The sequence below is a fragment of the Falco cherrug genome, chromosome 3 (assembly GCF_023634085.1).
Source record: "Falco cherrug isolate bFalChe1 chromosome 3, bFalChe1.pri, whole genome shotgun sequence".
In the NCBI taxonomy this organism is placed as follows: domain Eukaryota; kingdom Metazoa; phylum Chordata; class Aves; order Falconiformes; family Falconidae; genus Falco; species Falco cherrug.
In genome coordinates, this window is record NC_073699.1 from 4,861,755 (window position 1) to 4,886,702 (window position 24,948).

The 24,948-nt window shown below is 42.0% G+C and overlaps 1 protein-coding gene across 1 annotated transcript; it reads right to left on the reverse strand.

The window, feature by feature from the left end:
* Positions 1-7,344: 7,344 nt before the first annotated feature.
* Positions 7,345-24,443, reverse strand: LOC114015658 (uncharacterized). Its single transcript, XM_027804286.2, has 2 exons — positions 24,286-24,443; positions 7,345-9,164 (listed from the first exon to the last, which is right to left on the reverse strand). The coding sequence occupies exons 1-2, from the start codon at positions 24,325-24,327 to the stop codon at positions 8,151-8,153; spliced, it is 1,056 nt and encodes a 351-aa protein (XP_027660087.1). The 5' UTR covers positions 24,328-24,443; the 3' UTR covers positions 7,345-8,150.
* Positions 24,444-24,948: the final 505 nt, after the last annotated feature.

A 24,948-nucleotide genomic window follows, 5' to 3' on the forward strand; every position in this document is an offset into this window, starting at 1 on the left:
CGGGGCAGGGCCCGCGCTGGAGCAGGGAGACGGGGCAGGAGGCAGGAGCGGGGCTGAGGGGCTCACACGGGCTGGCACACGGCCCAGACCCGCCCCAGCCCCGGCCCGGGGGACAGGGGCCTGGGGGGCAGCTGGGACTGGGAAAGACCCTTGGGAGGGGAGAAGGTGGTGTTTTAATATTTTTGTCTTTGTTTTTCATTATCAGAATGTATTTTGATTGGTAAAAAAAATAATTTTCCCTCTTACAAATCTGTTTTGCGCTTGACAGTAATTGGTAAGTGATCTTCCTTACCTCAATGCACAGCGTGGAAATGGAAATATAAGGGGAAAGTCTTCCCCAAAATGTTTATTTTGCAACAAATTAACAAGAGAAAATCCACACTTCCTTCTCCGCTAAGTGCTCAGTAGTCAAGCAACTACTTTTCAACAATTTTACCCCTAGACTCTCATGCTAATGCTGCACCTACATTTTAAAATGTGCAGCCTGAATAAAACAAACACTAGCCAAACAAACCAGCTGAGCCATCTCAAGTCAGGATTGCCAAGAAGATCTAGCTTACACAACCCACGTGAATTTCACCTCAGACAACTGGGGGTTTGATTTTGAGGTGGTTTTAGTGCCTCCTGTCTGGGCCGAGGTATCTCTCGCTGCATTTGACTCATCTCTAACATACAGTGTAGTACTATTAGAATAAATCCCTGTTCAGGTGTCTATCAGGAGTTGGATAGGTATAGCTGCAGGAGGCCTCAGAAAAAAAGATTGCCTCAGAAATTCACTGAAGTCCTGCTGATAGATTTCCATTGACTACAGAACAAAATTAAAAGTCTTGGTCACACCAAGATCTCATGTGCTCTTTGCTCATTTCAACATTATTGGACTTTTTGGATCTTTCTTGCTCTGAAAACGTGGCTGATGCTTTCACAAGCCGCATACACACTGCTTTCTGTTCGTTACATGGCCAGAAACATTCAAAAAGCCTTTCAATGCTATTGTTCCTATTTCCAGCAGGAATTAACAAGAAAAGAAGTATGATGAAGAAAAATGCACTATGTGTTTTGTACCTCTAACAGATCATCAGTTGGGTGTGCCTCTGGGTTTAGCTGGGGGCTCCACACATCCTTTATTTTAACTGAACCGATTTCAGTGCTGCTGCTACAATTCCTGGAGAAAGAAGTGTCAGCAGCCTGCCCAGGGTGGAAGCCTAAGTACTCAAGGAACAAAGTTAAAAGTACTCTCTGCTAATGATTTTCTAGCACTGCTCCTTTTATTGACTTTTCTGCTGCAATTGCCTGAAAGCATGTCACCCCCAGGGCCTCAGTGAATATTCAGAGAAAACGATTATGTTTAAAATCATGTCTCTCACAAACTGAAAATTAAGGTAACCTGTTGGTACAAACAGTCTGAGAGCATCAGCACATTGATGCCAAAGGCAAGCATGGTGCCAGCTCATTTCTGAAGTTGTAAGGCTGTTTTCCAAGAGTTTAATGTGCTCAGGTTACATGAACAGGAGAAACCAGAGCCAGTGTTTACAGTCTCCCAGCCCCACACTGACAACTAGAAATCCCAGTTTAGAATAACAGTATTTTCCCTACTGTTGCTAATTGCTGAGCTCTTCTGGAAAGAGCCCTACAGGTTCTTTAAACTCCAAGTGAGTCAGTAAAAGTGGGATCGCAGACCTGCTCCCTGTGATTTACTCCAGAGGAGTGCAAGGACAGCGTCTAGCACAGAGTCTTTGATTCATTATTAGTGAACCTGACCCAAGCTCCTCTAGACGTGCATGAACTGCTGGATGGAGACTTTGACTAGGATTTTTAAAACTTCCAGTCCTTGCAATTTGAAGAGACAGGGAAAAAATTACAGTAACCATGAATGGCAGAGTGAGGAGAGCCTCTGGAGCCCTTCTTGGTTACATGTTTCTGGTTCTAATCTTTCCCTTCCTCTAGTCTGTTGATGACTGCATTGTTGTTTCCTACAATTCTCCACAAAATCCATATGGCAGTCACTGACAATGTAAGAGCAATTGCAAAGTGAATCTAATAGTACATATTAATAAAGATAAAGAAATTATCTCAGTCTGCTGAGATAGGTCCTCATTCTAAAAGCTTCCCTGATTCTTTTTGTATTGCCTTCCATCCAAGACTGAGTTTTCCTGCTGCAGGCTGAAAGGAGAAAGAACTGCAAGCGAATACCCAGACAGTGTCTCCAGGGATGTTTCTGCACATTGTAGGGGACAGCCAAGATATTTGGCTGTTTCACAGTTCCCATCTGTTTCAAGTCATGACTGGGATCCAGTTATCTCTGGGTTGTCCTCTTCACGCTTCCAATGAGCTACCATGTCTGGCTCTAGAGGTCTATGAATCAATCAAAAATTTGCCCTTTTTTCCTCATCCCAGGAAGTGTTATTTTGCTGTGCTGTGAGGCTTGTAAAACTCTCTGGGGCTGGAAGGTGCTATTTATGAAGTATGCACTGTTCCTAAATTAGATAATCGTACCACTAGTCTGCAACTTTTGCTCACAACTGATTTGGAAAGGATCACACTATTCCACTTGCTCTGTGTTTGTTGTGTCCACTGACTGTTCTTTTATTTTACATTGAGGCTAAAAAATCTTTGGAGTGGAGACCATCTTTGTGTCCTGCTTTTCCACAGTGTAGGGAAAAGCAATGGAGCTTGCTTTTACAATGCAGAAGTTACCTCCTGGGTTTCTGAGTTGCAAAAACATTGAAAGTAAAGGCAGAAGAGTTGAATTTACAATCAAAGAGGTTTTCTCTTGGAACTGTCTGCTGAACAGATACATGGGTATGAATCCTTAAAGCACTATTTATTCCTTTATGAACATTTCAATGTAAGAATGGATCCTCCTCATTATTCAGTTGCTAGATTTTTTCCCTTTATACTCAATATGACAATGTTTTTATAGGTCAGTTAGATCTCAGCTCCACTGATTGTGTCATCCCCAGTTCAAACATGCTACTGAGTCAGATTTTCTCTGATGTCAGTCCGAAGACGAAGCAATTGAATGGAGTGCTGATAGATGTACAGCATGTGAATGGTAACAGAGTTCGGTTCCCCTCCACAATATCCACCTTGATGTGGCCAGAGTTCTCTGGCAAAAATCCCTCCTTTGCCCTAATCTTGCTTTTTCAATGGGATTCTTCTGAAATTACATTTGCCCTCTAATTGTTATTTTATGTGTGCACAGGACTGCTTCCACATTACTCACTTTATACGCGAGCAACCATTATCATAGAATCATAGAATGGATAATAGAATGGTTTGGGTTGGAAGGGACCTTAAACTTCATCTAGTTCCAACTCCCCTGCCACGGGCAGGGACACCTTCCACTAGACCAGGTTGCTCCAAGCCCCATCCAACCTGGCCTTGAATACTGCCAGGGATGAGGCATCCACAGCTTCTCCGGGCAACCTGTGCCAGTGTCTCATCACCTTCATAGTGAAGAATGTAGTCCTAATATCTAATCTAAGTCTATGCTCTTTGAGTTGAAAACCATTATCCCTTGTCCTATCGCTACAGGCCCTACTAAAAATGCTCTCCCCGTCTTTCTTGTAAGCCCCCTTTAAATACTGAATAAGGTCTTCCCAAAGCCTTCTCTTCTCCAGGCTGAACAACCCCAACTCTCTCAGCCTGTCTTCATAGGAGAGGTGTTCCAGTCCCCTGATCATCTTCTGCCCCTCCTCTGGACTTGCTCCACTAAGTCCATGTCCTTCTGATGTGGGGTGCCCCAGAGCTGAACGCAGTACTCCAGGTGAGGTCTCACAAGAGCTGAGTAGAGGGGCAGAATCACCTCCCTTGACCTGCTGGCCACACTGCTTTTGATGCAGCCCAGGATACACTTGGCTCTCAGGGCTGCAAGCACACATTGTCATGCCATTAGATAGCATCGAGTCATACCTATTTTACTAGCAAAAAGCAAAATTTTGGGAGCAACCTGCTCTAATAGTTTGGGTAAGTATGAGCTCCCCTGATGCTCCCGCACTGATACAATTTTCTATTATGGAAAACATGTGACTGTCATCACATTTCAGACTGAATAGATTTAAAACCATAGTAGAACAGAAGGATGCACAGATTCAGAACAGAGTATGGTATTCCCTTGACTGCTATTCCAGCTGACACTGGCCAGGCATTTCTAAACCAAAGCCACCATTATTCTCTAGTATACAGGAGTCTAAGGATAGAGCCAAGCATTTTCAAGTATTTGTATCATGTCACAAGAGCCCACTGTGTTCCTTAGCATTTTGATGCAGTAGTTTATTGTCTTTAGAGTATAGTTTAGACACAGTTTAGCACGACACAAGTACAGTTAGTATGTGCATACATGCAGTGAATGAATGTGTCCTTCCCTGTCCTTCCCTCCTTCATACTGACACAAGCACTGCTGAAGCCATTCAGTAAATCAAGACTGGGACAGATCCCAGTTGAAAACTTTTTTGGGAGTTTGCTATGTTAAATCGCCTCTTCCAGGTCACTGTACCACTGTTTGAGAAGCAGTGCCAGCATAAGGGGGTGGTGGGAGGGTCTAACCAGGACAGCATGCATTTATATTGGACAGCAGCCTGAGTTAAAATGCTGCGCCCGGTTCTTGTAGGAATTTTTAAGATTCAGCTTCCACTAAATTGTTTATATCTTTATTTTATTCTCTTCTTAAAGAACTTTGGATAAACTACAGATCAATCCTTTTCCCTGTCACACAGAAGGTGTGTTTCCCAGAATTCAGATCAGCCATCTAGCACTTTTCCAATACATTAAGATGATTTCTGAAGCATGGGACACAGAGCATGAAATTCCATGTAAAGCTGGACAGTGGATCCTGGAGACACCATTTCAGCAATGATCTTGCTAATGATGGAGGTAGAAGAGATTTTTTAGTCCCTTCCTCTAATCAAAGGTCTGCTGCCCATGCATGCAACAACAATTTGCCACTGGAACCACAGGAGAAAGTTGGGACCTTTAAATTCTTTTCATTCTCACCGCTTTACATTTTTAAAGCAACACTTCATAATTTGTTCCTGGACACATGGTTTAATGCATTTAGTTGCATTAAAAGAGCTAAGTAAAAGAGTAGAGCAATACCATGTCATTCTGATACATATACTGACCTTCCCACAGTTCCACACAATTGCAGTTTGTTCATGCTAGTCGAGTTGTCACTGTATTTCCAAGGCAAGAGTCTCAACTAGGTGAGCTCATACACCCATTTGAGGGACCTTCGTACATCATAGTTTAACAAAGGGCAACAGCTTCTCAGTTGAGCCAGGCTAAACTCAAGAACTCAGCTGTTCTCTCATGCCATCCCTCTTCTACTGTACACTGCAAATCTTGGTAGCATTTTCTTTGGAGATCACATTAACGCTGGGTGGAACTGTCTGGCTGGGAACTTGTGAGATGCCAGCAAAACACACTGAGGTTGCAATTTCATATTCACCATTAAGTAGGTGCAGTAAGTCAGAGGTGCAGTTGAGTTTATGAGTTAAATAACAATTTCTCCTTACTGCCCAGACATCACAAGGAGGACAGCCTTTTGCATTTTTTATTCCTGGATTAGTATCTGATTTTAATTTCTTGCTTGGTGTTGAACTATTACCACAGTCCTTATTCATCTTGAATTACCTGGCCTGCATAGCTTTGAGCCCTCAATTCCCCAGTTACTGTCACAGTAGAAAATTAACAGATAAAGCTGTTGGCAAGTCACAGGGTGACTGATTTGTGTAAGTACTGTCTCTGCTTCTGTGACAAACCTAGGCATAGTTTCAGTCCTGGTAATGTCTATTTTCTCTTCAGCAAGAAACGCTCAAGAATGAAAAGAAGAATATCTGGATTCTGGCTTTTCTCTTACTAAGAGAACAACCAAGGAATGTGTCATCCAAAAAAAAAAAAAAAGCTTCACATTTTCTAGTATTGTTGGAATGCAGTAAAAGACTCAAATAGTTTCCAAGACCTTGTCTGCTCTGTCTTTGGCTATCTTCATTATGTGCACAGAAGAAAGAATAAAAGGCAAAGTAGGCTTACCGCTTTTCTGTAGTAAGGTGCTTTGTTCTTCTTTTCTCTTCTTGCACCAGCCTCAGTATGTTTAAAGGCAAGTTTTGCTGTCTCTAGCCACCTTCTTTTTTTTCGAAAGGCATCCATGTATTTTTGCCAACTCTTGTAATTTTATGGCAAGTCTCACCATTGTTTCTTTAACTTCCAGCTTCCAAGACCATTTGATAAGCAGAAAGACTACCGTTAGGAAAAAACAAATCAAGCAACCAAACAAGTGAACTACCAGAAGACTTTTTTGCTGTAAAAGCCATGTACAAGGCAAATTGCATTACATGTTAACCTTACTAATATTTGCTCTGTGCTAGCATCTCTGGCAGCTTGTCATAACAGCTGTTTAAAAAACCACAAAAATAGGGTTTTGCCCCCTAAAACAGATTTCTGGGACTAAGTTGAGTCTGTGCATGCTTGGTTTATTTCATATTATTGTCCTGGTTTCAGCTGGGATAGAGTTAATTTTCTTAGTAGCTAGTACAGTGCTGTGTTTTGGCTCTGGTCTGAGAACAATGTTGATAAGCGCGCTGATGTTTTTAGTGGTTGCTGGGTGATGTTTATACCAAATCAAGGACTTTTCAGTTCCTTGGGCCCTGCCAGCCAGAGGGCTGGGGGGGTACAGGAAATTTGGAGGGGACACAGCCGGGACAGGTGACCCAAGCTAGCCAAAAGGATATTCCATACCATATGGCATCATGCTGAGTATATAAACTGGGGGAAGAAGAAGGAAGGGGGGGACATTTGGCATAATGGTGTTTGTCTTCCCGAGTAACTGTTACACATGATGGAGCTCTGCTGTCCTGGGGGTGGCTGAGCTCCTGCCTGCCCATGGGGAGTGGTGATGAATTCTTTGCTTTGCGTTGCCTGCATGTGCAGCTTTTGCTTTACCTATTAAATTGTTCTTATCTCAACCCTTGAGTTTTACATTCCTTTCCGATCCTCCTTTCCATCCCACTGGGGCGGGGCGAGTGAGCAAGTGGCTGTGTGGTGCTTGGTTGCCGGCCGGGGTTAAACCACGACAATTATACATAAAAATAATATTCAGTTTTCAAAAGATGATGATGATTTTAAAAGGTGACCAAAGGTGAACAGGTAAAAAGTGAAAGACAGAGCTTTTTGAGACAAGACAATGAAAATATAAGGATTAACTGTTCCTCCCTTTACCAAGACATTGGGAGGGAACGAGCATAAGTAGGTCTGAAGAAATCAAGAAACAGCAGTCATTTAATAGATACTGCCTTCTGAAGGATACAGTTAACACCTTGACACTAGCTGTAAGACAATGAAGAAGACTCGGTGAAAAGTTGCGTTTATTGTACACTTTTGTACTACATGGCTTGGTTAGTAGCTCTGCAAGTGGACAACTGAAAAGACAGACCATACAATATAAGAAAATAGAGGTTGAGGGACATTACAGATCATCTGGCCCTTGTGTCTGAATGATTAACTCGTCTGAAATCATCCTTGACAGGTGTTTGTCTAATGTGTTATTTAAAATTTCAGTAGCAGAGATTCCCATCTCTGTAAACAGCGTTCTTCAGTGTTTATTGTCCTTAAAAGTAGTTCTCCTTTTCTGACTTAAATGTCTCTTGCTAAATCTTAAGCTAATTACTTTTTGTTCTGCCAACAATAGATATGAAGAATATCTTAGTCTTGTCCTTCTGAAACAAACTTGCCACAGCTGAAAGTGGGAGGGCTGTATTCTCATGAGCAAATAATGTTGTTTCCTTTTGTCTTGCCCTAGGTACAGTATTTTCTAGGTTCCTGGTTTTCTCTTGGTCTCTCCACCCAGTCCACATCCAGATTTTTCCTGCATGGTCCATAAGCATCTCATAAAGTTGTATTCCATGCTGGACTCAGGACTGTAGCTGGGTCCTTTCTATTGTTAGGTGAGTTGGAGGACATTTGCCCTATGACCCACTTGTTTGAGCATCTCAGAAATTACAGAGTTGTTCAACAATATTAACTTATTTTCACTGTGTGGTCTACTAATATCTCCAGACACTCTTCTGAAGACTGCTGTCTAAGCAGTCGGTCTAAAATATTTTACTGGGTAGCTGTTGTGTCTAGATCTCCTATGCATTACATGACGCATGATTTCAGTCTTCATCCACCTGCACGATGTCTCCCAAGGCCATCCTTCGAGTAGTCTGCCTCCTCATAAAAGAGGCTTCATCCATTTCTGTTTGCTTTGCTCCTCGTTCCTTCTGCTTTCTGGCCACATTTTCAATGAGCTTGCTTGCATCACTAAGGGTTTTTTGTGTTCGTTGACCTGGAGATTTCTGCTTGCCTTCTCCCACACTTGCATCCATGACTTTTAAGGGTTTAGCTTTCCCATAGTCTTCCTGGGGCTCTTTCATGTGCCTTACTCTGAATCGGCGCCGAGAAGCATTTGGGCAAGGATCAGGGGTGTTGTCAGGTCTGTTAGACTCTTCATGCATGTCAGATACCTGGAGAGTGGGGATTAATGGCTTATGGAGTGTCTTGGGAGCCTCTTCAACACCTGGTTGTTTAGTCAGCTTAGAGGTTGTCTCTGGAGGCAAAATAATTTGAATTTCTCCCAGGGGTTTGCTGCTTTTAGGGGGTAGGGCATCATTTTTATTCTCCAGAGAAGCCTTCTCACTCAGCTTTATCTTTTGAAGGTTTTCTAACTCCCCCTGAGTCAGATTCTTTACCCTTTTCACATGGGGTTCATTGCTGATGGAGCTGATTACCGTCAGTTTCTGAGCAGCCATTTGGGCTTCTCTCTGGATGCTCATAATCCTTTGGAGCTGGGCTTCTTTTACTTCCAGAGGGATCTCCAGAGGGGCCAGCTTCACTGGCCTCTTCAGGGTGATGTTCTCTGTGCTACACATCTCATTTGCACGATGCAGGCTGGGAGACAAAGCTCCTTCTTTTTTCACCTTTTCTGGCCACAATTTTTTCTCTCCCTTAGATAGTGTTTTCTCTGAAATCCTTGGAGAAGGAGGTTGGAAACCAAGGTTTCTATGTTCACTTCCTGGCTTCCCTCCCGGCAAGATGAGAATGGGATTTTTCTCAGGCTGCAGGTTCACAATGGTGACTTCACTAACAGTGCAGTTATACTTGGGCTTTTCTTCAGCCATTGGAGCACCCTTAAAGAAAGCAAACAAATGTGGGGATCACTATCGTACATTGTATTAATCATGGTTGGGTTTTATTATGATGTTCAGGAGTTTGACAGAAGTGCAAGCTTAGTGTCCCTTGAAGCATACTCCTCATAACTATAAATCCTAAGTACTGTGCTCCATATTTTGTCTTACTCCAGGCTAATCTAAAATAAAGGGCAAATTTAGTCTCCGTGTCTAGAGAATAAATAAGCCTGACAACTGAGGAATCAGTGCTTGTCTCCTCCCTGAGAGTCACTGGTGCATCTCAAACAGCACTGCCATTCTTTCTCCTACTCTGTCCCAAATACTGTGTGTCCTTTCTAAGCAGTGAGCAGCACCAGCCTGTAACCTGCAGTCATTAATTTCAAGGAAGGTTAGGACCTCCACAACACATGGAAAATACCAGAGAATTAATGTTAGCTTGGGGCAGCTCCTACCTGAGGCTCAGGTGTGGGTCCTTCCCTTTTCCTCTGACATTTGAAGTGATGGGCATTTCTGCTGAGAGTGATCATCCAGCACACTCCTGAGCGTATACTGACATATGCTTGATAGGGGAGGGCAAGTATCTTAATTTCTGCCAAAATTCTGCCTGATTCCACAAGGTACTTTTCCATGAAAGACAGACAATTAAGCCAGTGATGATTCTGCTTGTGTCAATAGAAAAATACCCTTAAATAGGCCTAGATGGTGTTCATAATACTGTGGATATTGTTCAGTTTCAAAAGCAAGACTTCTGAGGTGCTAAAGGAACTGCTAAAGGCAGATGTGGCAAACCTGGAGTTCGTTTCTTCACCTTGTTCACAGAAAGTTTATGTCATGGTTGGGAAAAAGTCCTCATTTTCATCAAAAATATAAGTACCTCATTGTAAACAGAGCTTTGCTGTTCAACTCTAGTGCTGTGTAGGCAATTACAGGCTTCATGGGTGTCATCGGGAGATGGGCTGTATCCCTGCTCCTGCCTAAAGGAGTAAGTCCTCTTCCCTAAGGTTTCTTTTCCATTCCTACTCTGTTTCTTGTACAGACTATACATTTTATGGGACAGTCAAGAGCAATATTCCTGACTGTATCTTGGACTTCTGGACCTTATTATCATAAATATATTTTCTGAAATGATAGTATTACCTTGTTTTTCCTCTGACATACAGAGAACGTGAGCTATTTTACTTCACAGCTCCTCTCATCTGACCTAACCAAACCTGCGTTGGTAATTCCTGTTCACTGATATTGATGGGATTTTATTTTTTTTTTTAAGCCCCTGAGCTTAGTATCATTACATCATTATTAGTAAATAAAAAGGATACTCCTCTTGCCCTTGCTGTGTCTTGCTGTGTTCCAGGAAAACACTTAAGGCTGCCTATAGCTCTTTAAATGTGAAGTGAAAAAAAATAAACATAAATAAACCCTTGTCCTAAAATGCAGGCACATAAAGCAATGAGACAGAATGAAAGCTCCAATGCAAAGTGAGGTATGGGAATGGAAAGTAAGAAAAGATGAACAATATAGTGCCTACAAACTATAACTTTTGAAAAGATCTTGGTTGAAAAGCCTTTTAGCTGCCTTAAAAAAGTGAGTATCCAGCTAAAACCCAGCCACCTATCCAAGCCTATAGGTCAACGTGCCTAGACAATGCCTCTTTCTAGCTGTGGCTATTCTTTGTTTTCATGCTACTTTCAGACAGGAGTGATTAAGTGATTGGATCATTCTGTGCTGCATTCGTCTGAGTAAAATTCAGCCAGGTTAAGAAGGTGTGGAGAAATTTTACACACCACCTAAATCCTATTGGAGTTCTGATGTTAATACACTTAAAACCCATCCAAAACTAATGTGCAAGATAAGCTGCATCCTCTGTTACCCTGCACACATTACTCAGTACCTTCTCAAAATGTCCATCTGCTATGCATATACTCCTACTTAAAAATTAATTAAGTAATTGGCCCAATCTTGTGTAGGTAATTGCTCTGTGCCTAAAATTCCCTTTGCAGTCAAAGAGACACTCATACAAAGAATGACTGCTTCAAGCTCTCTGGATCAAAGTATTACGATAGAGGTATTATCAAAGGGACCACCAGTCTTTATTCAGAAACCTAAACCTTCATATAATTTAAATACTTTCCTTCCTGGTCTCAGCTTGCTGATTCTTCTGATATAAACTGCTGAGTAGTGGAAGGGCAGAGACAGAAGGGTTACAGTACTTTATTGCTATTTTACTAAATTTATTGCATACACTGTAGACCAGTGGCAAATTAGCACAGAGTGGCCTCACATGTAGGAAAGCTGGTGTCCCCCATAAACAGCAATCCAATGGCTCTCTACTTAAGCTGTCTTAGTGCTCAGACTGGATGGTCCTCAGAGAGAGGTGCTTCTGCTCTTTTTACTTCATTTCAGTTTCAGGAGTCTGCTCATTGCAGAGCGTATAGACAATTGGCGTATAGGCAGAAAGTGAGATTTGCAATACAGTCTTAGGAAATTTTTATGCCGTTTTGAAACCTTGTTCACCAACTTGATGACTAGGTCAAGAGAAGAAATTGAGCTGAGGTTCCTTTCCAGTCTTGGTCCTCAGCCTCTGTTGTTACACAAGTGATGAAACCACTATTTTATGGAAGTCACTTCCCTGTATGGCTCCATAATGCTTCCCCATTTCAGTCCTATTGTGGACATAACCACCAGGAGGCAATACTGGGATTATAGCATATATAATTATAGATATGTCATGGTTGAAAGGAATCCTTTAAAAATGTCCACTTCCTTTAAGGAACCCCATTTTCTCAGTCACACTTGTGAAGTTTCCTCTCCTTGCTCGATGAAACCAAATTTATAGTACATTACATAAGAAGAAAAAAGCCCACAACAATAAAAACCAAAACAAAACCCAACTCTAAATCCCAAGCTATTCCTACATGAGGAAAAGCTTTAATCTCATTGCTACAGGATAATCTGTAGTGATAAGCAGATGTTACACAACTCAGATGCTTTTCCTTCCCATCATCACGTGTATCAACTGATTGCTGTGTTTCAAAGGGGAGGACAGAAATACCTAAGAAAGGAAGTTCACAGATCAAATCCTTCGGCTTATCTGGTTGAAAGCTTGTCCCCAGAGTGCAGGGTTTTTGGGTTCAGCTCCAAAATAAACACCAAGCCTTCAGTGTGCCTTAATTCTCTGTGTGATGCCTGAAACTCTGCTACTGAAAAGCCCTCTGTCACATGGACATCCATTACACGTGCTGTCATTCAACAGGGGAGAGAAACGATTCAGTTTAAACATCCAGGAATGAATGGCTTTTCTTCCACTGCAGCTTCTGCATATACATTAAATAGCTCAGGTCACTGTGAATGGACAACGCAGCAAACAGCCCAAATCCCCAAATCCGAATAACTCTCAGAAATTCCTTAAACCTCCAGCCTCGCAGTGTCCTGTCAGCTTTTGTCAGCTGGCATAAAGATCACACCTGCAATGTCAGATATTTACATCATCATTTGCTGTACCAGAAAAAATTTAAAAAAACAATACTGTGAGTCAGTGGGTCCTAGGAAGTCAGGTGGTCCATCGGGCTGGTGAAGCTAAAATGTAACAGTGTCTAATCAGCAGTACTGAAGACAGTGCTAACATCACACATAGCTGTCGTTGATCCCAAAACAGCCAGCTACCAAGGTGGAGTGAGTGAGGGGACTTCACACAAGTCCCTGCTGAGTCTCCTCAGAGCAGGATCCAGCGATGGTGTCGTTCTGCCACAATTCCCTTTCCATTGCACTACTTGGTATCTTAAAACAACAACAGCAAGAAGAGTATCAAAACAGAACAAAGGAAAGACAGTTGAATGGCCTGAACACCAGCCCAGTATCAGGGAACCCATTTCAAATCCCTTATCTTCCACAAGTTATTCATGTGATAGCAGGGAAGATGTTTTGTCTCTCTGTAACTCCGTTTCCCCCCTGTAAACTGGTACTGATTCACTCTTGTAACCCATAGGAGCATTTTAGATATAACTATACTATACAGTACAAGTTACACAGTGACAGGTGAAGCAGAATTATGTTATTTCCCTAAAATGGTTCAATTCCAGAGAACTTATTTTTTAGAAAAAAAAATGCTCTACAGAAGGTGATATCTGTTGAATAAACATGAAAAAATCTATAATTACTTGAAAATTATGTCAAGTAATGCTAAACATGTATACAACATTTTTCTCAATGATGCTCTGCCAAATTCTTTACATTTTGTAGGATTTTACAAATCCTAATTACAAGTTTTGCTTCATAGAGGACTGGGTTTTACATTACAGGTTTTATTTTGTAGGTGAGAGAAGGTTTTGGACATGACTTTGTATTTGCAATCGTTAATGTAAAGGAATGTTTCATGAAAACATATTTAAAATTTGTTCATAAACCCTGGGGGATCTTAAGAGGAATTGCACCATTTCATACAAGTTGGCGCACTCTCATTCCTAATGTTATCATTGCTTTAACAGCTCCTCCCTGAATACACAAGGAGAGCAGCCTGAGTTCTAGGAAACCTGCAGCAGACCTGCCCTTGCAGGCACACCCAATCTGCAAATCATGGAGTCTCCAGACTTCCCATATGACTGCCAAGCTTTATGGAACAACCTAAGTCTTGGGAAGCATCTTGTAGGGTTTTGCGATAATGCAAGAAGGAAGGGAAGGTGTAGAACTCTAGTCCTGGACTATTGGCAGTCTGTGATGACAAGTAAAGTCACGTAAGCTAACTTTTCCAACTTCCACATCTAAATAGGGACATCATTCCTAACTTAGACCAAGACAAAGATTTGTTAACAATGAGCAACTAATATTAGATTTCTAAATCCAGATTTAAGATATAAATAAATGACCTGTTTTTCAACAGTAGCACTGGCTTTGCACTTCTTAAATTCAGCCAATTTATTTAAGGATCTAACTCATAACTCAAAATCCTCAGTTCAGCTTCAAAAATCTTAGCCTCAGCTGTCAGAGTAAGGAGATTGATTTCCCAAAGTCCTGAGCACCTGGAAATCCTGGCCATTTCAACAAGACTGTATGAGAAGTAAAAGTCTGCACCTGCAGTTGGACCCATGTTGACTGGGGTGTATGTGTGTGTGTGACTTACAGCACTGGCCTAAATCTTCTCACTGCTGTGAGTGGAGTGAAGCAGAAATGAAAAATGCAATATCCCCTGCTAACTACCAACTCCTGCTTACATTACATGCCCACAAAGATAGCAGCATGAGCAGAACCTGAAAAGATAAAGAGACTGAGCCCTTTCCTTGCTGGTTTTTCTTAATTTAGAGCTTGGCACTGTAAAATCCAGAAAGATGGAGCTATCTGATACAGTGGAAGCTCGTGTCTAGGAACTAATTTGGTACCCTGCACTATCCCAACTGATAACAGAGACCAGCACCTTGGAGGCAGTGCGAGCAACTCTGCTATCATTCAATCTGCCTGTTCTCTGGGTGCCACTCATCCATTGCACTCAGAAATACCCAGGGAGACAAGCATGTTTTCTCAGCAATCCCCTGCAATATTTCATTCAGAATGGAAGAATGAGGATCCCTGTCTTCTGAAAAGAAGGTGTCAGCAGTGCCATTACCTTTTCTGAAAACATATAGGCTAGGAAATTAACTACTTAAAAGACAGACCTTCAAGCCCCCATACCCCATCTCTCCACAGCATTATTCCTTTTTGCTTTGTTAGACCAGTTAGGCCAGAAATGAAAAACTGGCATGACTACACAGGCTGGCAGTAAGGGCATCCTTGGAGGTGCCCTTTGACAAAGTCAATTTAATATAAAGAGGCTTCAGTATTAAAATTTCCCTGAATGTCCAGTTACAAGGCTAAAAGCTCCTTTCTCACTTCCTTACCCCTTCCTACAGCACATTTGCATCTCCACAGCTCCAACAGAAGGGGTTGAGATTGTTTCTTGCCCAGGCTTGCCTCATGTTTTAGTCAGGGCAGGCTCCCAATGGGTTGATTCAGGTGTAGTCTCATCAGACCAGAGGATTCCCTGTAGTAGGAGTGCCTTCAAGAACACATTTCTGAGCTATTTGAAGACTGTGCACAATGGACAGGAGTAAGCTCTGCTCTCTTCAACTGTTAGGAGTCCAGTCTGAGCTGGATGTCTAGGGCACCCTCAATAGGAACGGAGGATGACCAGCTCACCTTCTCTGAAAATAGGTACTTCAGACAGTACTTTAGGTGGTGGGTTGACTCATCTTCCAGGTGATCATGTCTCACTGCAAGGAATTTGTGGCTCCAGTGGCTAGAGGTAAAGGAGGGAAACTCAGACTAGGGAGCCAGCAGTGGACTGGAGCCTGCAAAGAAGACTCCATCCCTTTAATGGCTGGGAAAAGGCCTGAATATTTGTTCTGCCCTTTGTGATAATTTTCTTACCCACATTCTACAGCTATTACTTACTTCATACTGTCACTCCACAAATACATTTTTCAAATGTTCCTATTAAGCTGTAGGCAGCATATAGTGTTATACCAGTATTGATGTTAAAGCAGAATTACCTGCTAGTCCTGTTAATCCACTGATGCTTTGACAGCAGGGGTATTACAAATAGAGCTTCTTTGTAAAAAATGATTAAACATGACCTGAAAGTCCACAGCTTTCCAATTCCCTGAAAACTTACAATTTTCTTGATGAATGCTGTAGCGTCTAAGGCCAGAAGAGTCAACGACAGCCCATCCTCTGATCCAGTAATGACATGGATGTTGAAAGATTTTGATGTCACTTCTTTTATCCTCAAGCCTATTATCTGACTCTTCTCCCTTTTGCTCTTCAAACAGAGGCTGCTTTATAGAGCAGTGCAGTGGGCACGCAGGGGATGGAGGAACTGTTACTACATTTCTATGGACTTGCTCCACAGCCACAGACAAGTCACTGAACATCTCTATGCCTTGCAATCAAGGGATGCCCTTTAGATATTTTGCAAGATTTGGGAGTTTGTTAAATTTGCTGTGCGCTCAAGAAAATCACTATATCCTCTTCCAACCTAGGTTTACCTCTAGTTTCAACAGGTCGATGATTTATTCCATGCTACCCAATGGCCCTAAAGTTGTGCAGTGTAACTCAGCTTCTGTGCTCTGCTCTGCGAAGGGCTCCATTTCAATGACATGTGGATCCCTGCACCATTTGGAGACCACTGTAGGACGTTCCAGATGGTAGGCAGAATGCATTAATCTATGTCATGAAAATTTAATTCATATGAAGGTAATAAATTGTTTATGTATAAAATAGGCAGGACTAATACATTAGCATTCAGGTCTGAATTGCACCAGGATACAGGCACACACAGCTCACAGTGAACTCAGCTTTTTGGCTGTTATAACAAGAATCAATCGAACAGAATTATGAAGTGCAGACACTCGGTATTTGGATAGAATATGCCAACACAGTAGCTACTGCACTGTTAAAACAACCTGCCCCTCTCCATAGTAAATCTAACTCAATCGTAAGAAGCTAGTCATGATTTAAGAGAGAAAAAACATAATGATAGAGCGTGTAACAGCATGGGCTTGCTGCTGCATTTGCATTGACGTCAGAGCAAACAAGATTAAATGAAAGCAAGCACAGCTACAGAAATGTGACCTTAAACACAAGCCCAGAGTTGCAGATATTGCCAAAATCTTAGCTGTAACTCCACCTGGTTTGCTGACATAGCCCTAGAGATAATGTCTTCAAGAAGCAGCTGTAGATCCCTGTGGCGGCTGGCACAGTGAGACCTTTACTCACTTTTGAGCAAAGGGCATATTGCCACAGAGAGGAACCAGGATGGGGCAGAAAGGATCCCGCTCGCATGATCCTCCACAAGGGACCATTGAGACTGGCAAAATTTGCAGCAGCCATTTAGCTCCTATAAGCTCTGCTGGGCTGCTTTGTCCTCTGCTTAGTCCAGGATTAGGGAAAAGATGAAAAAGATTGATCTCATTTTCCCAGTCACTCACTCTCCTTTCCTTTGCCTGGTGTAACCTTGACACTTTTGAGATCCAGTCTTGGATAGCCCAAGTCACATAGAGACCCAGGCTGATGGGAACAGTGGTTAATGGCATCTTCAAAAAGCTAAGAAAAACTGCAGCGAAAAATCTGTTACCATAGGAGCAAAGCCCATTCAAGTCTACCCATTGAAATAAAGCATGATTACATGGTGACATTGCCAAAATCTGTACCACTGCTTGCTGAATGAAAAATGGGAAAAATATCCACAACTAAGGAAAAACATTCTCTGGCAAGAGAACACCTCTTCAAAAAAACTAAGAAGGTAGATCCCAGTCTTCCCAGACACTGTGACTTAGAGTGAACAAATTCGTTTCCTTTGACTTAAAGGGTGGGATTGCCTGCTGTGCATCGTTTAAACCTCTCAAAACCAGGCTGACCTGGGGTATAAACGATTTAACAACTCTACTGGGTCTCACTGCTCTCACCATTATTTCACTTTATATTTACTATGAAACAGGTTCTACTTTGGATCTATGGGGTAAAGCAGCTTTCTAAAGATTCAAATGGAATCAACCAGAATAGCAATTTCTGACTAATTCCCCTATTTGGAGAAGATAATCCAAACACAAAGATTCCTTCATGCCTTTGTATAAAGGAGTTGTTCTGGAATGGTTAAAGCATATTGGGAGAGCTTTGGCAGATAAGTTACACTGTAATACCTTCTCCAAGCAATTTGTCCCAGCTGAAGAAAACTGGAGATAGTTTATCCGTGAACTACTGAGAATTAAATTCTTATCCCATTTCCTCCTTGCAGCCTCTCGGTCTAGCTACAGCCAGCTGGGCAATTTTGTGTTTCCTGCAGTGTAGAGTCCATAATATAAGCAGGTAGGTTCCTTGGCGAGGGGGGTGGAGGGTGTAAAGATGTAATAATAAAACTTAGGCACATAACTGCATTACACTCAGGGCTCCAACCAGATGGTCCTGTTAAACTCAAAGTACTAAGCCAAGCAGTGTGCTATGAGGAGCTAAAAACCCTTTCGGAATTTTGTCCCTGTGGCATACAGAGTTCATGAGAGCTAATTGCCTTTCTGGTTTTGTTTCAGGCTCAACATTCAGCCAATGTTTTTGGGAAGGGCAGAGGCTTTTGAGAGCCCCTTGGGTCAGGTTTCAAGATCTTGTATCACTTCCTGATCCCAGCATAAAGAAAGGTGGTGGTGGGTTTTATTGTTATTCTTTTCGGGGTTGTTTTTTTGGTTTGTTGGGGTTGTTTTTCCCACGCAGCTTTATGGGTGCAAATACCTCTGCAGATATATTTGCCTTTAATGTTTGTGGGTCTGAAAAAAAGCAACACATCTCTAACTGAACTGTGCCAAGCAATTTCCCTCCATCCTTAGGAACCCAGGGAGCTAAGCTGTATTACACTACCTAGCTCATTACTAAAAGGTCATTGAAGACTTGATGGATCCTTCACTGCATTTCTTGTGTCCTTTCTTTGACATGTAGGACACAAGTGCTGGTGCTGCATTAATTGCAGCGGGTCCTGTTTTGAAATCTTAGAATAATTATCTCATGCAGAACTTGCTGTTCCTGGCCACATGGATCACTGGTAGTGTCCTGGAGACACTTAATGTACCATTGAATGTCCAGCAGCAGTTTTCATTTCCTCTGAACCATGAGGTATGATATCATAGCACTTGTGTGCTTTTGAGCATTTTCTAGTCCATCAGTCAAGAGTTGCTTTTTTGATTCAACACTTAGCATTTGACTTTACTTAATCTGGAAATGTAAATAGACCCTTTGCTTCACCTTGACTCTGTGCTCAACTCCTGGACAAAAAGAACCAATTTTGATACAGATAAAAGCTCATTGCAACTACAGCGCTGGCTCCACCCTTTGTCTCCTGACTTACAAGGAACCATGTACAGTTATTGGAATAAGGAGTACTTATTCTACCAAGCCTGAGAACATCTGAATGTTTACATATTAGTGCCATTAGAGTGATTCTGCCAATTAATAGTACACCCTTACTTGCAGATGCTCCCATTAGTCCAAGTGTGCACGTGGGAGAGGGTTCCATTCATTTCACTGTGGACTTTCTGAATCTGGTCTTGCCAGCTCCCTGAGAATTTTGACAATTGTACTCACCTCCCTCTGTTTTATTTATTTTCCTCTTGTTTATTACCATTACCAGTTAGGAAGGAAAAGAAAATAGCTTTTCTCCTGAGAATTAAACACATTTCACTCCAAAGAACAAACAAAGCCTGGAAAAATAGCAACTTTCTGTCACAATGCCAGGATTAAGGCAGCCTCGTGCTTCTCCAGGTAAGCTGTTCTCCTCAAATTCACAAGGATCTCTTCTCCTGCTACATGAGCAGCTGGGCATGGAGGCAATTCCAACTTTTCTGTATGTCCTGGTTTTGGCTGGGATAGAATTAATTTTCTTCTTAGTAGCTAGTGCTGTGTTTTGGATTTAGGATGAGAATAATGCTGATAGCACACTGATGGTTTTAGTGGTTGCTATGAGATGTTTATATTAACTCAAGGACTCTTCAGTTTCTCAGGCCTTGCCAGCAAGATGGCTGGAGGGGCACAAAGAATTGGGAGGGGACACAGCCAGGACAGCTGACCCAAACCAGCCAGAGAGGTATGCCATACCATGGGATGTCATGCTTGGTATATAAACTGGGGGGGGGTCAGCCAGGGCCTGTGGATCTCAGCTCAGGGACTGGCTGGGCATCAGTGAGTGGGCGGTGAGCAGCTGTACTGTGCATCACTTGGTTTCTTGTGTCCCTTCACTTTGGATTTCATTCCTTCCCTTCCCTCTCTTTTTCATTATAACTGTTATTGTTATTATTATTATTATTATTGCTCTTTCATTTTTATTTTATTTCCAATTATTAAATTGTTTTTATCTCAGCCCTTGAGTTTTACATTGCTTCTCGATTCTCCTCCCCATCCCTCTGGGTGAGGGGGGAGTGAGCAAGCAGCTGTGTGGTACTTAATTACTGGCTGGGGTTAAACCACAACACCGTAGAGCATAGTCTAAAGCTAGAGCTAAGGCGACACAGCCTTCTCCAGTATAATGTGTACCACCAGTCAAGTTCATGAATACCACCCATGTGTTTTGAAGACCCTCCTAACAAACTATTATTTTTCTGCCTTCAGGACTGTAGCACTGAACTCAGAAATTCAGCTCTCATTAGGAGTGTTTCTGTTCACTTTAGTGGGTGTTACAAGTAAACCAATAAGGAAATCTTCAGTATTATTGGAAGCTGGATGCCTATACTGGAACACAGAGGTACACCCTGGAAAATCCCTCCAGATCCTAGAAGGCCTTGATCCTGCACCTTTTACAATCAATGATGACCCTGCCCTTGATTTCAACAAAGGCAGAATAAAGATGGGGGCTTTTCCAAATTTGCAACAACAATTTTACAGATTGCATGCAGTCTTCACACGGTTTTGTGTATGGCTAAAGAACAACGAAGCCTCCCACCCATATACCTCTTGGCCATTATATATGTCCTTTAGCTGAGGATCCAATGCAAACACCTGTACATGTGAGTCAGTACATACATGCAAACAGTTCCGTCAAGCTTGCTCACAAGTGGGGAAGTGTGAATATGAAACCTATCCCCTTTCTGAATTCCATGCAAGGCCTCAAATTCAAGTCTTAGTAGAGCCTTGCCTCCTCCTGATCTTCTGGAAAAATACCAAGTTTTCCTCATTAATAGAATTGTGCACTCATTAGTTTCAGTAGGATGAGCCTTTTGTCTTTGATAAAGTATCTCTGTCTATACCAACAGTTTTATGTTCAGCATAGTCACCAATAACAGCACTATCTCCAGAAAACCCCAGACTACCCAGATGCCTGCTCTTAGCACCTCTTAGCACCTTAGCGTGCTCTTAGCTCTTGGACCTTTTGAACGTCTCCTCAGAACTGTGGCTCCCCTTGCTCTCTCTCACCACAACTTCTGTTCATCATCCTTGCAATTCACTTGTGAAGGAGGCTTTTTCTGTAAGACTTGGAACAATTTTTGTTTTCTCTGATGAGAGGTACAGTGGCCTACCTTAGCCATCAGGTTGGTGTGTCTTGAAACACAAACACATTTTCTGTGTACCCGTGTCACTTATTACAGTTCAGCAGCCTATCGTCTTATCTTGTCAGGGTGCTTTGAAAGGTAAATCCTATCAGAGCATAATAGGAAGGGAAGTTAAACCTATTAGTACATAGCACTTTCTTAACAGCTCAAGGGACAGAAAGGGAGCTCTCTAATTGTCTTCTGATACATTTTCTTTTGTTCCTTATAGCCTTGAATAATAACTAAATATCATCTTCTCCAGATGGCTTTAGGTGCTATTAACATATCTAATAAATAACCCAGAAAGGTAGCTAAAAGGGCAAATACATGTGAACAGACATTGCAGAGCATTGGTCGTAGAGTAGCATTGGCTGTTCATTCCCCACCTCTAGGAACGTTTTTAGGGGAAGGGGTCCACATTCAATGGAGTCATGTGCTGGCTGTCCTTCCTGACAGTTTTGTTTCTGGTGGAAAAAAATAGAGGAATGGAGAAACCTAGAATGAGTCAGAAAGGTACATCATACATATGAAAAGGAGTCTTCACTGAAATAAGATTTTTTCCTTAACATTATCATCTGATCAAGTGGCAGAAAGAAGAGTCCTACTTCTGCTCTCTGTCTCCTCCATGGCTCTGGACTGTACCTCTGGTTAGGTTCCTCACCTGAGAAGATGTATGTCATAGACCAAGGATGTTTTCTGTGGCTACTGTCATTAATTACCTTGATAAACTATCTCCTTAAAGGGTCTACTTCAGGTCTGAACTATTACTTATTTTCCATCCTGCCCAACTCACCATACTGTCTACATGTCTCATTTAGCATCTGGATGGTATGTGTGTTGCTGCTTTGGTTACATAGTTGGTACCATTCGTGTCTTATTACCCTCAGTAAAGCCCCTGGTTGGGGTTGTTTTTAAGCATTTGCTTCCCAGGAAGGGTTGAAGCAAGGGTGTAGGGATTAAAGGGAATCAGAGAAGGTGAGCAGCAGCATTCAAGATGATCTTTAGCCATTTCAGAGCAATGAACAACACCTTGGGTACTGGAGATATGTATAAACTGTATACTAATCACACAGGGGTTTTAGTTCCTCTTGCCATATCAGACCACAGCTGGGCTTAAGTCGCATATATTTACTTGTTTGAAGTAATGACAAATCAAGCCCTCTTGGTCCTTGCAGGACATTTGGTCCAGTCCTTCAAGGCAGATTACAAAAAACCCGAGGGAATTAGCATGGATTTCAGCTCTTAAATCTCCAAGTGCTCAGACTCAGGAGCAAAAGCAAACGTAACCTCTCTTGGTGTGGTTCCCATGTTGAACAGGGACTAAATAAATGTCTCCATGGTCTTAAGGCTAACATCACATCATCATCTCATAAAAATAAGGTGCTGATTGGAAAGTGGGTGGCTGGATGGGGAGTGGTGGTGGTGGTTCTGGTCTACGGTCTGTTCTGTCAGATGGTGAGGAAAGATTCCCAAAATATTGTCATCATTGCACAGCCAGTTGCTCTGGACTCATCTAAGAAGTTACATGGTACCACACACCTGCAAAGCTACCGAGCACCCTGCATCACGGATGTGCAGGTTTCATTTCACAACATGGTCCTGATGAGTTTCTTTATCCTCATGAGCTATGGAAGGTTTGCATAGTTCAGGTAGAGGACATGACCTATACGCTGTGCAAAACACAGATTCACTCTCAGCATTGTACCTCAGGCCTCTCATAGTTTTTTGTGTGCTCTTCGAATTCTATAGTACCAATGCACTGGGAAACCAGCATGACTAGCACTGCTGAAACTAGAATAGAAATGGCAGCTCTTTCCCCATTTCTCCAACAGGCATCTGAATTACATTCTTCATTTGGAAAACTACCCAGTAGGACCCCAACCTTACAAATTCCCTGTGTCTAATACCCTTCTTGTGGGATTTTCCCCCCGTAGCTGCTTCTTCCTATTGTAGAGATAAGACCAGCATTCTTATCTGCCTCCCATTAATCTCCTCATTCAATTCTTGGATCTTTGAGATCTCCTTAAGGAAATTAGGCAAATCAGGCTTAAAAGTCTCATGTAACCTTTCCCCAGTAGTGAAAAGCGGATGGTGGTTGTTATTAGTAGCTTGGCTTTAGAGTTACCTAAGTGACTGTATAAGCTAGTCTATTTTAGTAGTAGCAATTTTCTAATCTATCAGAAGACACTGGAGTTTTCAACAGAAAAGACAAATATGTCATGAAAAGCTATAAACATGCTTTACTTATAGAAAAAAACCTAAGAAATGTAGTAAGAAAGGATACAGAAAAGTTGTGCTTCCATCCTTTTTTTATACATAGAGATTAGTAGAGGTCTCCCAGGTTTTGCAGCCATCCTAGAGGACTGGATAGGAAGACTAGGCATTGTTGGGGATGCAATGAAGCTAGGGAAAATACTTCCTTTTCATTCCCAGCTACAGGCCTCTTCCTCTAAAGCTTACATCAAGTGATGCTTCAGAGAAAGATGCCAAAGACTGAATAACCATACTGCATAATGGGAGATGATCCCTGCAGGTGAAGAAATTTGTAGAGCCTAGACATTCAGTTTCCAGCTGCGTGGAATTGTCACCCTGCTAGTAGTAACTAGGAGAATTGAGTGTGTAAGCTTATCTGGCATCTTTTGCCAGCATTAATTTCAATTTTTAAGTGCTCCAAAGATCACTGGTTCCTGTTCATCACCCCTGTTAAATATCCTCAAATATATCTCTTCTAGAAAATTGTTCTCTTTTAACCGTTCTTTTAAATAGATGCTTCCATGAGGAGAGATTTTCAGCCAGTTTTTGCTGTACAGTTCATTGTTTCTAATCTCTGCATTGCCATTACTACGGCAATCAAGTGCCTGTGCAATGGCCCAACTAGAAAATGTCTTTTTTATTTGATTAGCTCCCAAGTTCAGTCTTATCACTTATTAATAACATTCCATCCATGGTCTGCATTGATCCCTTCTTATCAGCACTGGCTTCTGCTCTCTTTTCAGCTTTCTCAGAGTAATGTTTTCAAAGGTGAAAATTTCCAGCCATGTGTCTAAGCAAGACTCCTGTACAATCAATAAGAAGCCCATCACTTCCACACTTACCAGCTGGCCCGGCAATTCTTGCTTTGCTCGTTGTTTTATCATCCCTGAGAAGTGTCTCCTCCTCCTGATGAGATCTGTTTGCTCTGCAGTGTTCAAGCTGCTGTGGCAGGGTGTGCAGAGATGCAGAGACCCGGTGCCTTGCTTGCTCAGGACGACTGAAAGGCTTAGAAATCCTACAGAGAGATAAGAAGAGGGAGATTAGAGTCAGCATTACTGCAGTCACTTATGGACTGAACAGGTTCTGTATGCCAAAAAAAGCAAATGTGAATGTGTTATATTCTTCTTGTTTCTTTAAAGAGAGGAGTATCCTTACTTCAAGAACCCATCTTTAAAGAATCCCCTTCCTCCACCTTTCACCTACCATGCACCTTTTCCATCCTTTCATTCTTTTTCCTTCTCTTCTGTGCCCTGCTTGTCTTTCATCTTGTCTTTGCTATCTTTTCACAGGAGAATGTGGACCCACAATCTTCAAATCATGCTTGCTCCACAGTTAAGGTGTTGATTCCTAAAATAATGCCCCCACATTTGTGTTTCAGCATCTAAGTAGAAATTCATCAGAATCAGTGATGCAGTTTCTGGGTATATTTGGTTTCTAAAAGCCCAGTCATTTATGTTATGTCCATATTCCAGTGCATGATTGGGTGCTTAAGTCCAAGGAAGGGT